At 51.4% G+C, this 14,536-nt stretch overlaps 1 protein-coding gene across 1 annotated transcript in view; it reads right to left on the bottom strand.

Annotated features, from left to right (window-relative positions):
* RASSF3 (Ras association domain family member 3) overlaps window positions 1-13,544 on the bottom strand; it is a 78,964-nt gene extending 65,420 nt beyond the window's left edge. Inside the window, exon 1 of the mRNA XM_012936107.2 lies at window positions 13,277-13,544. Within this exon, the coding sequence (XP_012791561.2) occupies window positions 13,277-13,387 (111 nt within the window). The 5' untranslated portion in view covers window positions 13,388-13,544. The remainder of the gene's footprint in view (window positions 1-13,276) is intronic.
* Between the last annotated feature and the right edge of the window lie 992 nt (window positions 13,545-14,536).

The raw sequence follows: 14,536 nt of genomic DNA, 5'->3' as shown, positions 1-14,536 counted from the left end.
AGCATGTCAAATGTTCAGTCCCCAGCACTGCCAGGATTGATTCCTGAGTTCAGTGCCATGAGTAATCCCTGAGCATCACCAGGTGTGGCCCGAAAACAAAAACAAAACAACAACAAAAGCCAGTCAAAGGTTAACTCAAAATAACCAAGATATTATGTTATACTTACATTTTCTTTCCTTTGTCTTGAAGTCCAGTGCACATTTGGGACTTCAAACACATCTTGAGGAGCCAGGGAGATAGTACAAGGCTTTAAGCGCTTGCCTTGAGCATGTATCCTGTCTATGGACCCCCTCCCCTGCCCCAAGCACCATTAGGAACGATCCCTGAGGACAGAGTCAGGAGTAAGCCCTGAGCATCAGAGGTAATTTGGAACACTTCTCAAAACTCAGGCTAGACATTCAGCAAGGGCTCAGTTACAACATGTGGTTGGTAACTATCAGAGGAATAGTTCTGGAACGGTCACTTCTATTTTAGAAATCAACATTTTGACATGGGTTTCACATTGTAGTCGTCTTTTATGCAGTCTGATAGCCTTCCTAGTACATCTCTGGCCTCTTCATTAAAGGAAAAAAAGTACAAGGAGATAACTCACAGGACGGGTGCACATGCCGGCAACGCTGGGAGTCCCGGGTTCTATCCCCAGCACCCCCCAAATGAAGTAAATAAAAACTGGTAAGGCACTGATGGCCAAACCGAATCAACTAAAGAAACCCCAAATGGCCGGGCAGACAGTGCAGGAATTAAGGTCCTTGCTTTGCATGCAGTGAAGGCACAGCATGGTCCCCCAGGCACCCACCACGTGAACCCTGAGCACAGAGCCTGGAGCAGCCCTGGAGCAGTGCCAGGTATGGCCCAACACCCACTCTTCCCCTCCAAAGAAGAAAAACCTGGGAAGCTGATCTCACGAAAAAGACTTGGTAAATTCTGGAGAGGCATTAACTGTTTAATACACTTGATATTCTTAAGGATGATTGTTTCTGTTGGAACACAGATTTATAAGGACCTTATTTCTCTCTTTTTTTAAATTTTTTTAAATTTTATTGAATCATTGTGAGAGAGTTACAAGCTTTCATGTTTTGGTTACAATCACACAATGATCAGACACCCATCCCTCCACCAGTGCACATTCCCCACCACCAATATCCCGGGTATACCCCCCACCCTCCCCCATGGCAGACAATATTCCCCATACTCTCTCTCTACTTTTGGGCATTATAGCTTGCAGCACAGACACTGAGAGGTCATCATGTTTGGTACATTATCTACTTTCAGCACACATCTCCCATCCCAACTGGTTCCTCCAGCCATCATTTTCTTAGTGATCCCTTCTCGATTCCATCTGCCTTCTCCCCTCCGCTCATGAAGCAGTCTTCCAGCTATGGGGCAATCACCCTAGCCCTTGTATCTACCGTCCTTGGGTGTCATCCTCATGTGATGCTATCCTATACTCCACAAATGAGTGCAGAAGGACCTCATTTCTCAGTCAGTAATTCCATTAAATGAGATATAAGGAGGCATGGAGAAGACAGCTCTAGGACTTGAGAGCATGCCACAATGCAGGAGGCCCAGGAGGTTCCCTGGGCAACAGTCCCAAGGTGGTGTCTGAACACTGCTGTATATCACCAAGAAAATAAAATAAACAGAAGTGGACTGGAGCGATAGCACAGTGGATAGGGCGTCTGCCTTGCATGCAGCCGACCCGGGTTCAATTCCTCCGTCCCTCTCGGAGAGCCCAGCAAGCTACCGAGAATATCCCGCCTGCATGGCAGAGCCTGGCAAGCTCCCCATGGCATATTTGATATGCCAAAAATAGTAACAACAAGTCTCACAATGGAGACATTTATGCAATAGGTGTTTGGGGGGGGGGGAGAGAAGACTATTAAGCACCTAAAAGTTTCCTTGCAAGCTCCTCAAGAAAATTAAATGGACTATTTGATACAAGTATTTTTGAGGTATTTTTTTCCCCCAGTATATTTTGGGTTTGGGGGGGGCGGTACATCAAGTGGTGCTCAGGGCTCATTCCTGGCTCTTAAGGATCACTTAAGGATCACTCTGGGCAGTGCTTGGGGGCCATATGTGGTGCTGGGAGTCAAACTCAGGTGGCCACGTGCAAGACAAGCGCATTCTTTAGCGACTGCAGGATGTCTCCCAGCCCCTTGATACACTCTTGAAATATATTAAATGAGGGGCTGGAGCAACAGCACAGCAGTAGGGCATTAGCCTTGCATGAGGCTAACCTTGGTTCGATTCCCAGGATCCCATATGGTCCCCTGAGCACCAATAGGAGTAATTCCTGAGTGCAGAGTCAGGCGTAGTAACCCCTGTGTATTTGCCGGGTGTGACCCAAAAAAGCAAAAATTAGTTAATTAATTAAATGAGACTAGGAAAGTTGTTCTGTTTACTGTCCCAGAACCAAAAAAAAATCTGACATATGTTTACAAAAGAGTTGACAATAAATTCTTGAATGAATATAAGTAAATGAATAATGAACTTCCTTAAAATAAGGGGAAATTATATAATTCATCAAGTGAATTAGACCCGACTAGTAATAGTAGATAGTAAGAGTAGATACAACCAAGATGGTCCCTTTCTAAATTGTTTTTTCATTTTTGGTGCCAGGGATCAAACTTATGGCCTTCATACTTATGGCCTTCATATCTGCAAGAAATGCTCCTTACCACTGAATCACATAATTGAAAATTTTTATTTTTAATTTTGGGCCACACCCAGCCATGTTCAGGGCTCAGTTTCCTGGGGGAACCATGCAGGCCTGAGAGACAAACCTGGGCCTCACATAAGCAGAGTGCGCCACCCAAGCTAAGACCCTGCTCCATCCCCAACCAGTCCCTGGACATTTACTATTTGGGGGGATTTTATTTTGCTGTTTTAATCTTTCAGGTCCCACCAGGTGGTGTAGAGACCTATTCCTAGCAGTAATCAGGGGATCACTCGTGGTACCAGGGATCAAACCCAGGTGAGCTGCACGCAAGGCAAGCACCCTATGTGCTATACTATCTTTCCAGCCTCCTGGTCACTTTTAAATGACTATGTGGAGCTTTATGGCTTATCTGGGTGAGGAAGAAAATTGCATGTGGACTTATAAGAGTATCTGGCTAGAGTAAAAGGATGGAACAACAGGTCAGAAGGTAGGGCACTTGCCTTGCACATGGATGACCGGGTCTGAGTCCCTGGCACTCTATGGAATGGAGTCTGCCTGAGTCTGCCAGGAGTGATCTCTGACCGTGCAGTCAGGTGTGATCCAAAAACAAAACAAAACAAAACTTTAATTTAAAAATTAAAATAGGGGCTGGAGCAATAGCACAGCGGGTAGGTTCGATTCCCAGCATCCCATATGGTCCCCTGAGCACCGCCAGGAGTAATTTCTGAGTGAAGAGTCAGCAGTAACCCCTGTGCATCGCCAGGTGTGACCAAAAAGCAAAAAAAAAATTAAAAAATTAAAAATTAAAATTAAAATAGAGGGGTTGGAGCGATAGCACAGTGGGTAGGGTGTTTGTTGCATGCAGCCGACCCAGGTTCAATTCCCAGCATCCCATATGGTCCCCCGAGCACCATCAGGAGTAATTCCTGAGCACATGAGCCAGTAGTAACCCCTGTGCATCGCCGGGTGTGACCCAAAAAAAAAAAATTAAAATAGAACAGGGCCAGAGATATAGCAGAGCAGGTAAGGCATTGGTCTTGCATGCAACTGATCTGGGTTTAAACCCTGGCACCACAATCAGACTGAGACCCCAAGAGTGACACCAGAGCACAGAGTAATTAATAAACCGAAGCAGGTGTGGCACAAAAAATAATTTTTTTAAAGAAAAAAATATAGAAATCACTTCTGTTATACAGCGAAAAATACTGAGAACTCTGAAACAAGGGGATGCCATCTTAGAAGTGGCAGTTCAGGAAGACTTTTCTGAGGTGACAGTTGTCAAATGAAGGAAAACCAGAAAAACAATTTCAGGTCAAGCTTCTGTGACTAGGGAATACCTAGGATCCCGAAAGGAACTGAGAAGAGGCATGCTTCGGTTTAAAGTTATTACATCCAGGCCAGAGAGCTGGCCAGAGGGCAAAGGCTGGAGCACATGCCAGCCAGGTGTGGTTCAAAAACAAACAAACAAAAAAAGGGTATTTTTTTTTTAAGTTGTTGCATCAGAGTGCTGGGCCTTGTAACATAGGTAATATTTGCTTAACCAAAGTGATAGCCTCCCACAAGGCGATGCATATTTAACAACTGTTGTCAGGCCACCACAGGACAGATGATCGACCTCCCTGGCCCCAGGCAGTGAACACCAGCTCCTCAAAGAACACAAACAGGCTAAGTCACCAGCCAGGTCCCTGATGAACAGCTGCTCTAGCTGTGCAGATCAGACAGAAAGTCCTCTTTTGTGTGTTCAACTGGGTTTCCACAAAGTTGTTTTTTTTTTTTGCTGGCGGTTGATTTCTGTTTGATTTGGTTTTTGGTTTGGGGGACGCCCCCTGCAGTGCTTACTCCTGGCTCTGCCTTAGGGGTTGCTCAGGAGACCATATGGGGTACCAGGGATGGCTGACCACATGCCAGGCAGGCGTCCTACCTGCTATACTATTTTTCCAGGCCCAATTTCCACAAAGTTTTGCGCAATGCAATTTCACTCTAACCTTGCTGAAGACAAAGAAATCCCCCGCCCATGCTAAAATGACATTCAAGGACCAGCTTATGTCATTCACATTAAGTCACAATTTCCAAGAACTGATGGGCTTACAGTATCCTGTCTTGTCACCATTCCCTCTAGAGGTCTGGTAGCCTCAGAAGGCGCCTTGTGAAAAGCACTGAAACCAGGAGTCTTTATCAAAGACAGCTTCTGCTGCGGGATTCTGGGGTGAGCACCCATCAATGTGCAGGGAGCACTGAGAGCTGATGATCAGCCCATTCTCAAAAGCATTGGGCCAGTCTCATTTTTGTTCCCTCCCAGAAAATGAATGTTTACAGTGACATGCACTGTCTGCCAAAGAAAGTCTAAAAAGAACAATCACATTATCGGATATTTTTAGCTTTTCTTTTCATAAATGTTTGTTGTGTCGCTGCTTTCCAAATATTCCAAATCTTCCGAGACAGCCAGGAGAAGAGCCGGGTGTGAGGAGTGTACCGGTCAGTGAGGAGGTGGGTAAGCCTGGCGGCTAAGGGCTGGGGAATGTGCCTCAGTGGCAGAGCACACTCCTTACGTGTTTGAAGTCCTGGGTCCGTGCCCTGGCAGGGAAAAAATTTTTTTAAAAAACCAAAGTTGATGGCTGATTTTATTTTGAAATTCAGTTAAAAACACTAAGCTTATGAGCTCTGCTCATACAAACACAACATTCCAACAGATTAATATGGTGTAAGACAATTTATCAGAGATATGAAGTGCAAATTACCGTGACCCAGGCAGAATGGCTGATAGGAATGTTTATATTCAATACTGTCGGGATTAAAAGTTAGTATAACCACAGTAACTTTGATACTTTGATGTTGTAAACATTTATTCTCTTACCCTGCTCGACCATCAAAATTTCTTTAAAAACACAGAACGAAACAGTGCAGATCATTACTGATGACTTTGAGCATTAAGGCACACCAAACAGCCCACAAAAATATTTAAATTATAAGGAAAAAAGAGATAGGGTAAACTTGACACTGCTATGGAATCTTACAAGTTTGCTTTATTAAACAACTCTTCTGTATCACTTTTTCTAATAGTATGTGTGGCCCAGAAGACAATTTCAATGTTTTTTCATATTTCTCGCCTGTTCTACTTTTTGGTGGGGGGCAGGGAGGTTGGTTTGAGGGCCACAACCGGTTGTGCTCAGGGGTCACTTCTAGCGAGCTTGGGGGACCACATGCAGCGCTGGTGAACACGGGCTGGCTGTGTGCAAGGCGCGCCTGCCCGCTGTACTGTTACTCCAGCCCTTGGCTACTATACTTCTAGAGCAAAAACTGCGGCCAGAGAGAGAACTCAACAGTCTTTGCATGCAGGAGCCTCAGGTTCAATCCCCTGCACCAAGTGGGGTCCAAAATCCAAAACCAACTTTGCCCACCCCCAAAGCCAGAATTTATTCCCTTATTCCTTCCTATTTGCTACCAAAGGCTCAGGAAGAAAAAAATAGTCACCAAAGCTATGGACCAAGACCTGCACTAACAGGCTCTCAGGTTGCTCCTACTCCTGGAAGTCTGAGTGGATTGCACTTGTAGGAGGATTGATTTGGTTTGGAAGCCAGAAAAGGTTAGGTATAAATTCTAGAACCAGGGGCTGGAGCGACAGCACAGCGGGTAGGGCATTTGCCTTGCACGCGGCCGACCTGGGTTCGATTCCCAGCATCCCATATGGTCCCCTGAGCAAGGCCAGGGGTAACTCCCGAGTGCAGAGCCAGGAGTGACCCCTGAGCATCGCTGGGTGTGACCCAAAAAGCTAAATAAATAAATAAATAAATAAATAAATAAATAAATAAATAAATAAATTCTAGAACCATTCACAGGCCTTGCTGTGCCTGACACTGCACAGTGAATCCCTATGAGCACATTACGAATGTGGTACTGAAGATATACGCAGCACCTGGGGCCAAATTTTAAAGACATGCTTAGCTTAGGGTCCAGAGAAAGCAAGATTTGCCAGCATACGACGATGAGTTCAAATCCAGAGCCGCCACATACACGAGCATCTTGGGCAACATGGCCTGCCCACAAGGCCTGGCGTCCTCAGTTTCGGTCCTCTGCCAAACCCTAGCCAGGTGCATGCCCTCGACGCTGCAACTGAAGTGTGCCAGCACCGCCACTCCAGAGGGTGAAGGAGTCCAAAACCTCACTCAGCAGCTTGGCAGAGTGCAAAGCACCACAAACTGACGCCAGACTCCCTGCAAGCACGACAGCTAACACTGTGCGAAGGAATTTAAACATAAAACAGTCTGACTTACTGAACGTTCATATTGGCAATGAGAAAATCTCATAGTTTAAAAGTCTTTTTAGGCGCCTGACTCAGGGATAGAGCACTTTCAGGAGACAGTACGAAGGGGGGCGTGCCTGCTTCCCGAGCAGGGCGTGTGCCTTCAAGCCCGAGCACGGTCTCCTGACCACTGCCAGCAGGGCCCCCTACACTGAGCCGGAGGCAGTCAGCTAGCGCCCCAAAATAACACCAAATATTTACGTGAATTGGGGGAACAGAGCACTAGTAGAGCGGGTAAGGTATCTGCCTTGCACCCAGCCAACCTGGATTCGATCCCCAGCATCCAATATGATTTCCTGAGCCCCGCTAGACGTGACCCCTGAGCAAAGAACTAGGAATAAGCCCTGGGGTGGCACAAAAGACAAAAACAAGGGCTGGAGCAATAGTAAGCAGGGAGGGCGTTTGCTCGGCAGGCAGCTGACCTGGGTTTGATCCCTGCATCCCATCTATGCTCTGCCAGAAGTAACTCCTGAGAAAAAGAGATAGGAATAACCCCTAAGCATCACTAGGTGTGACCCAAAACGCAAAGCAAAAAAATCACACACACAACAGCAACAACAAAGCACTGAGTGAACCCCAGCTACAGGTTGAGAAGCAGCAAGGAATGGGATTTGAGCAGGAAAATGGGTTTCAGCCTTTCCCTTAAGGATGGGTTCTCTGGCCAATCATTTGACAAGGCCTTACCTGTCATTAATTAACATTCAAAAGATTCTTTAGAGAATCCTAGATGGGGTAAACTAAGGGGCAGTGATGTGACTCAATAGTAAAGTGCATGTCATGTAGGCAGGAAACCTAGATTCAATCCCTGGTACTGCAATAAAAGGCGTGGGGGGGGGGGGGCTGGAGAGATAGCACAGCGGGTAGGGCATTTGCCTTGCACGCGGCCAACCCGGGTTCAAATCCCAGCATCCCATATGGTCCCCTGAGCATGGCCAGGGGTAATTCCTGAGTGCAGAGCCAGGAGTAACCCCTGTGCATCGCCAAGTGTGACTCAAAAAGCAAAAAAAAAAAAAAAAAAAAAAAAAAAAAGGCGTGGGGGTCGGGGGTGTGGCACGGTACATTAAAAATCCCTTAGGAGTCAAATATTATCAAACCAGGGAAACATTCATTCATTCAACTAATAGTTAATATGGTAGGAACTGACAGAGAACCTGGGGACATAGCAATAAACTTGTTGACATTCAACTGCCATAAAAAGTTATGAACGGGGGCTGGAGCAATAGCACAGCGGGTAGGGCATTTGCCTTGCACGCGGCCAACCCGGGTTCGATTCCCAGCATCCCATATGGTCCCCTGAGCACCGCCAGGGGTAATTCCTGAGTGCAGAGCCAGGAGTAACCCCTGTGTATCGCCGGGTGTGACCCAAAAAGCAAAAAAAAAGTTATGAATGTATTCAGACCAGGAGAGCACGGGGTGTTAAGCGGCTGACGTTACACTGGACAACCCCAGTTTGCTCCAGGCACCACAGAGACCCACCAGCACCACCAGACTGACCCCTGAGCACAGAGTCTATGGTAGCCCCTGAGCATTACTGGATGTGCCCCCTCAAAAAGAAACAAAAGACTATGTGGGGCTGGGGCAATAGTACAGCAGGTAGGCATTTGCCTTGCATGCAGCCAACCCAAGTTCAATCTCCGGCATCCCATAGGGTCCTCCAAGCACCACCAGAAATGATTCCTCAGTGCAGAGCCAGAAGTAACCCCTGAGCATCACTGGGTGTGACCCAAAAAGAAAAAGAAAAAGGAAAAGGAAAAAAAAAGACGATGTGCTCATTCCTGTTTTAAGTATTTTTTTTCTTCCAGTTTTCAGGCCACACTCAGCGATTCTCAAGAGTTATTCCTGGCTCTGTACTCAGGGATCACCCCTGGTGGTGCCTGGGGGACCATATAGGATGCCAAGGATGGGTCAACTGCATGCAAGGTGAGCACCCTACCAGCTGTATAATCCAGACCCTGGGCATTTTCTTTCTTGTTTTGTTTTTGTTTTTCTGGGCCAAACCCAGATGTGCTCAGAGCTTACTTTTTTACTCCAGGTTCTACTCTCGGGAAACACTCTGGGTGATGCTCGAGGGACCATAGGGGTGCCCAGGATTGAACCCAGGTCAGCTGTGAGCAAAGAAAGCACCCTCTTTGTACAATTGCTCTGGCCATTGAAGTGCTTATCTTACTCTTATAATAACCAGTATAATAAACTGAGATGACTTATCGAACCTTGGGTTTTAATTTATTGTTCATTTCACTTCCTTAACTCACCAACCATACCAGGAATTCAACAGACACACTCATTGCTTCTTTCCATAAACCAAATGTCCGGTAAGGTCAGGACAGAGCTCAGAGGACGGAGCAATGACTGCAGGAAGCCGGGGTCTGAGCCTCACACTGCAGGGTGGAGGGACTCCCACAGCATAAGCGCACTCAGGAGGACGTAGCCCCAAGCACCACTGGGTGTGAGCCCTTCAGAAAATAAAGACAAGTCAGTCACATCATCCAGCACCCTGCATGCCTGAGAGACATAACAACAAAGCTTCAAATCACATAGTAGTATCTTTCAGAGCCAGGTTTTGGGCCATGGGCTGGGTTCAGAGAGCAGATAGAGAGCAGATAACCTCAGAAGACGGAGGCCCCAGGTTACACGCTCAGATCAAAGAGAAAAGCAAATAAACTAGGTCTTAGTGTTTTGACTTTTACAGTATTTCGAAACACTTAATAATGAAGTTAAGAGTAAACCTAGGGGCTGGAGCAATAGCACAGCGGGTAGGGCGTTTGCCTTGCACGCGGCCGACCCGGGTTCGATTCCCAGCATCCCATATGGTCCCCTGAGTACTGCCAGGAGTAATTCCTGAGTGCAGAGCCAGGAATAACCCCTTTGCAGAGCCAGGTGTGACCCAAAAAGCAAAAAAAAAAAAAAAAAAGTAAACCTAGATGCTCGATAACATGAGAGGGGCCAGGGTGATGGTTGAGCATGTAGGTGTTTGCAATACAGGGTTCAATCACCAGCATTTCATTATGGTCCCCCAAATACTGCCAGCATTAGTCATTCCTGAGTTCAGAGCCAGGAGTAACCCCTAAGCATTGCCAGGTGTGGCCCAAAATCCTCCAAAATATAAATAACATAAGGGGCCAAAGCGACAGTACAGTAGATAGGCACCTGCCTTGACCCGGGTTCGATCCCCAACACCACATACGGTCCCCTGAGCACTGCCAGTTGTGGCGCCAAATAATAATAAGTGAATATAATATATGCACCAGATAAATATTACATAAACTGAGTGCTACACAATAACTCTGGATGTACGTAACTCCAGAAAAACATTGATGCATGCCTGAGAGACAGGCATTTTACTTTTTTGAAGATTAGTGCACTCCCATACAATTCCAGCCCAAACTTGGACCCTTGTAAAGGAGAATCTCACACCTACAGAACCCAAGAACCAGTTAGAAATGAAAAGATTCTATCACCTCTGGAACAGACTTCAAACAGCACCAGCAACTCTGACTGACAAGCTGGTCAAAACATTAAGAATGGGAACAGCTGGGCGCAGGGAGAGAGTACAGCAGGTTAAGGGCACTTGTCTTGCAGGAGAACAACCCAGATTTTATCCCTGGCACCCCATATGGTCCCCCAAGCACCACCAGGAGTTACCGCTGATCGTGGTCGGGTTTGGCCCAAAAAGCAGAAACAACAAAAAGAATGGATCTGCTGCATTAAGTGGAGGGGGAGACAGAGAGAGAAAGCAAAGTGCAAGAGCAGAAGGAAAGGCAATGCACAGAGTGTGTGGGGGAGGCTGGGCAGTTGGAGGGGAGTGTAAGGGGAGTTGGAGGGGAGTGAGTGTAAGGGGGGTAGTTGGAGGGGAGTGTAAGGGGGAGTTGGTGGGGAGTATAAGGGGGGAGTTGGAGGGGAGTGTAAGGGGGAGTTGGAGAGGAGTGTAAGGGGGGAGTTGGAGAGGAGTGTAAGGGGGGAGTTGGAGAGGAGTGTAAGGGGGGAGTTGGAGGGGAGTATAAGGGGGGAAGTTGGAGGGGAGTGTAAGGGGGAGTTGGAGAGGAGTGTAAGGGGGGAGTCAGAGGGGAGTATAATTTCTAAACTTCAAAAATGTGATATGGTGGGGCTGGAGCGATAGCACAACGGGTAGGGCATTTGCCTTGCAAGCAGCCGACCCAGGTTCGATTCCCAGCATCCCATATGGTTCCCCGAGCATCGCCAGGAGTGATTCCTGAGTGCAGAGCCAGGAGTAACCCCTGTGCATTGCCAGATGTGACCCACCCCCCAAAAAAAAGTGATATGGTGATTTACAATAAACATGCCTTGGTCTCCTTCTAGATTCCCAGTTTGGAATTTTCTGATTGATCAATCAAGTAACAATTTTGATTGATTAAGGAGGTGGCTTCTGAAGCCCCTCAGGATCGGAGCTGGTTACCTAAAAACCAATCTTGTGATCAGAGTTGGCTCCATTAGCATTAGCCACTGAGTTCATCATCCCTATGTAAAAAGCTATAAAAATCAGAAGTGAGGAGGGATATAGTCCAGTGCATGGCTTCGTGGATGAGGTCCTATGAAAATCAAAAACTCAACAACAACAACCCCACAACGACCCCCCCCCCCCCGCCCCCTACTAAAGAGACTTGGCTCGTGAGCTGCCAGCTCTGGTTCAATATTTTGTTTTGTTTTTCCGCCACCCTCGTCAGCACTTGGGTTACTCCTGCCTCTGGAGCTCAGAGATTACTCCTGGCAGCGCTCAGGGGACCATAAGGGATGCTGGGGACTGAACCTGGGTTGACCGCGTGCGAGACAAGCACCTTACCCGCTGTCCTGTCACTCCAGCTCCCAAGCCTGGTTCAACCGACCTGGTGCACACGACCCATACACAATCCGAGGTCACCCCTCCGTCAGGAACAGGCCCTGAATATCATCCCCCAAAGAAGGTCACTTCCTAACAATTTTTTTTTTTTAATTCCAGCTCCCCAACACTTTCTACCCCCACTCACTCGGTGAGGCCTTTATGTGTGAGTATTTGGAGGTATGGATTTGGGGCAACCAGTGACGGGATTATTGGGGTCCTTACAGGAGGAAAGGAGCAAGCCCACGGGCAATCCGCTTATCTGTGAGCCAAGGCGCCTGCGAAAACCTCCACCTATCCCAGAACCGTGTAAAGAAATTCTGTCACACCCATGGGCCGGGGCGTGCTGCAGTGGCGGCGGCCCAACATGTCTGGTCAATGTGGGCTGCAGTGAGCACTGCAAATGGGCTGGGGCACTTCCCCGGGGATGACCGGTTACTGGGGTTCGCATCCCCTCCCCCTTCTCTGGGATGGGAGTTACGGAGGTCTGAAAAGGGCCAGCCCTCCCAAAGCCTGGAGAGAAATTTGACCTTAGAAAATGGTCAAATAAACTTAAAAGGTCTGGCAAGGAAATCCTGACCCGTGACGCCGTCCTCACCCCTCCCCGTAACTCATCATCCGGTCTGAACGATTTTCCTTGCTTCCAGTCCCAGGATTCAGCCTCCGAGCAAGGTTCCGGCGCGCGTCTTGTTCTTTGGAAGCGCTACAAACTTGTTCCATGACAGGCTCCTCTAATCTGCGGGCGGGCGCGCGGGGCAGGGCCTGCTGGGTGGCGCCCGCGCCAGGATCCCCAAGAGCCAGTCCGAGTCCCACGCTGCGGGCAAGCCTCCCCCGCAAAAGAAAAGCCCGCTCCCAGTCCGCAAGACCGGCCCCCAGTTCCCTAACTGTCTTTTGCCCCCCGGTTCAGCTTCCCACGGCGTGCTTCCTCCAAAAAAGGAAGAAAAGGCAGCCGGCGTCGGGCTCGGCCGGCGCCCGCGCCCAGTCCCCTAGCCCAGAACTGGCTCTGCAAAACGCCGGCGGCGCGGAACAACTTGCCTTTGCAGCCCGGGCGCCCGCAGCCAGCCGCGGCGCCTCCCGCACCCCCAGCCCGGGTCGGGTCTGGGGCGCGAAAGCGGGGAGCTGGGTCATCCGGGGCCGCCCGTGCCCAACGTGCCGGCGCCCCAGGGACTCGGGGCCCGCAGCTCTCCGGGCACACCGCAGGGAGCCCCGACGGCGGGCCGGCTGCGGGAGCCCCGGGCGCCCCCCGCGTCTGACGACCGCCCGAGGCCGACCGCACAGGCCATCTGGCGCGACGGCCGCAGCCCCCGCTTCCCCGCCCTTCCTGAGCCTCCCCTCGCCCCGGCGCGCCCCCACGCCCGTCGGCCCCGGCTCCCAAAGAGTCCGACGGGGCTGGCCGGTGTCCCCCCCGGCGCCCGCCCGGCACTCCCGGCCGGCCCGCGGAGACACGTGGAGGGGGCTCGGGCAGCGTCCCCGCGTTCTCACCGGCTGGCCGGCTCGGGGCTTGCCCTGGGGCGCCCTCCGGAAGAAGGAGGTCCTGGCCGTGAAGAAGAAGTCCTCGGCGTCCTCCTCCAGGCTGCTGTACCCGCTGCTCATGCTGCTGGTCCCGTCGCGCGCGGGCCGCCTCCCTGGGGCGCCGGCCGCCGCCAGGCAGGGGGTGCCGCGTGCGCCCGCCCCGCGAGCTCCCCGGCGCGCGGCCCCGAACCGCCGGCGGGCCGTCCTGCTGCAGCTGCGGCCGCCGCTCAAGCCGGCCGTCCCGGCCCCTCCCGCCGCCTGGCGACCCGGCTCGCGGCTCGCCTCTCCGGGCTCGGCCAGCGCGCTGGGGCGTCCGGCGGCCCCGCCCCGCCGCCCGCAGTCACGCCCACCGGGTCTCGGGCACGCCCCGCCGCCCGCGGACATGCCCCGCCCCGCCACCCGAAGACACGCCCCACCGCCCGCAGACACGCCCACCGGGACTCGGGCACGCCCCGCCGCCTGCGGACACACCCCGCCCCTCCACCCAAAGACACGCCCACCGGGACCCCGACATGCCCTGAAACCACGCCCACAAGGACTCGGGCACGCCCTGAAGCCACGCCCGCCGGGACTCGCGCACGCCCTGAAGCCACGCCCTCCGGGACTCGGGCACGCCCCTCGGCCCCTGGCGTCTGGACACTCCCTCTACGGCTGCAGGTGGGGGGCCCCACGGCCAGTCCCTTCCCCAGACCCGCCCCTCTCGCCCTGGCCGCGGTAATGGGACCCCAGAAAGCCGTTTCGATGAGTGTGTCTGGGAGAAGTCGGGTTCAGCTCTCCAGCCTCCCAGAAACGGCCCAGCGCTCGGTGACCTGTCTGCCCGCCCCCACCCACCCCGCACGCGGTTTTTTGGGGGCGGGGGGCTGGAAGACTGGAGCCGACCGAGAAAGTCCGCTCCCTCGCGGCCCTGGACGCCCCCCGGCCCGCGGGCGGCCGGCGCCGGCCGGGCCCCGCCCAGCATCTCGGAGTCAGGCCCCCCGGGAGGAGTGGAGCTGGCGGAGGAGAGGGGGGCTGGCCGTTGGGCCGAGTGGATTCAAATGAAAACTTCCTCTCTGGTGCTCCATTGGCGCCTGGGTCTGTCCTGCGCACTCCTCTCCACCCGGCTCGCCCCCGGGGGAGGCCGGCCCAGGTCTGCGGGGCTCTTGGAGGGTCACTGTTGCGAGGGAGCTGGACGACTTTTGTAACTTGAGTTCCCCGAGCCCCGCCACGAGTGAGCGCTGAGCGCAGACGGCT

This window comes from Sorex araneus, chromosome 10, assembly GCF_027595985.1.
Source record: "Sorex araneus isolate mSorAra2 chromosome 10, mSorAra2.pri, whole genome shotgun sequence".
NCBI lineage: Eukaryota > Metazoa > Chordata > Mammalia > Eulipotyphla > Soricidae > Sorex > Sorex araneus.
This window is presented reverse-complemented; position numbering and strand designations above follow the sequence as displayed.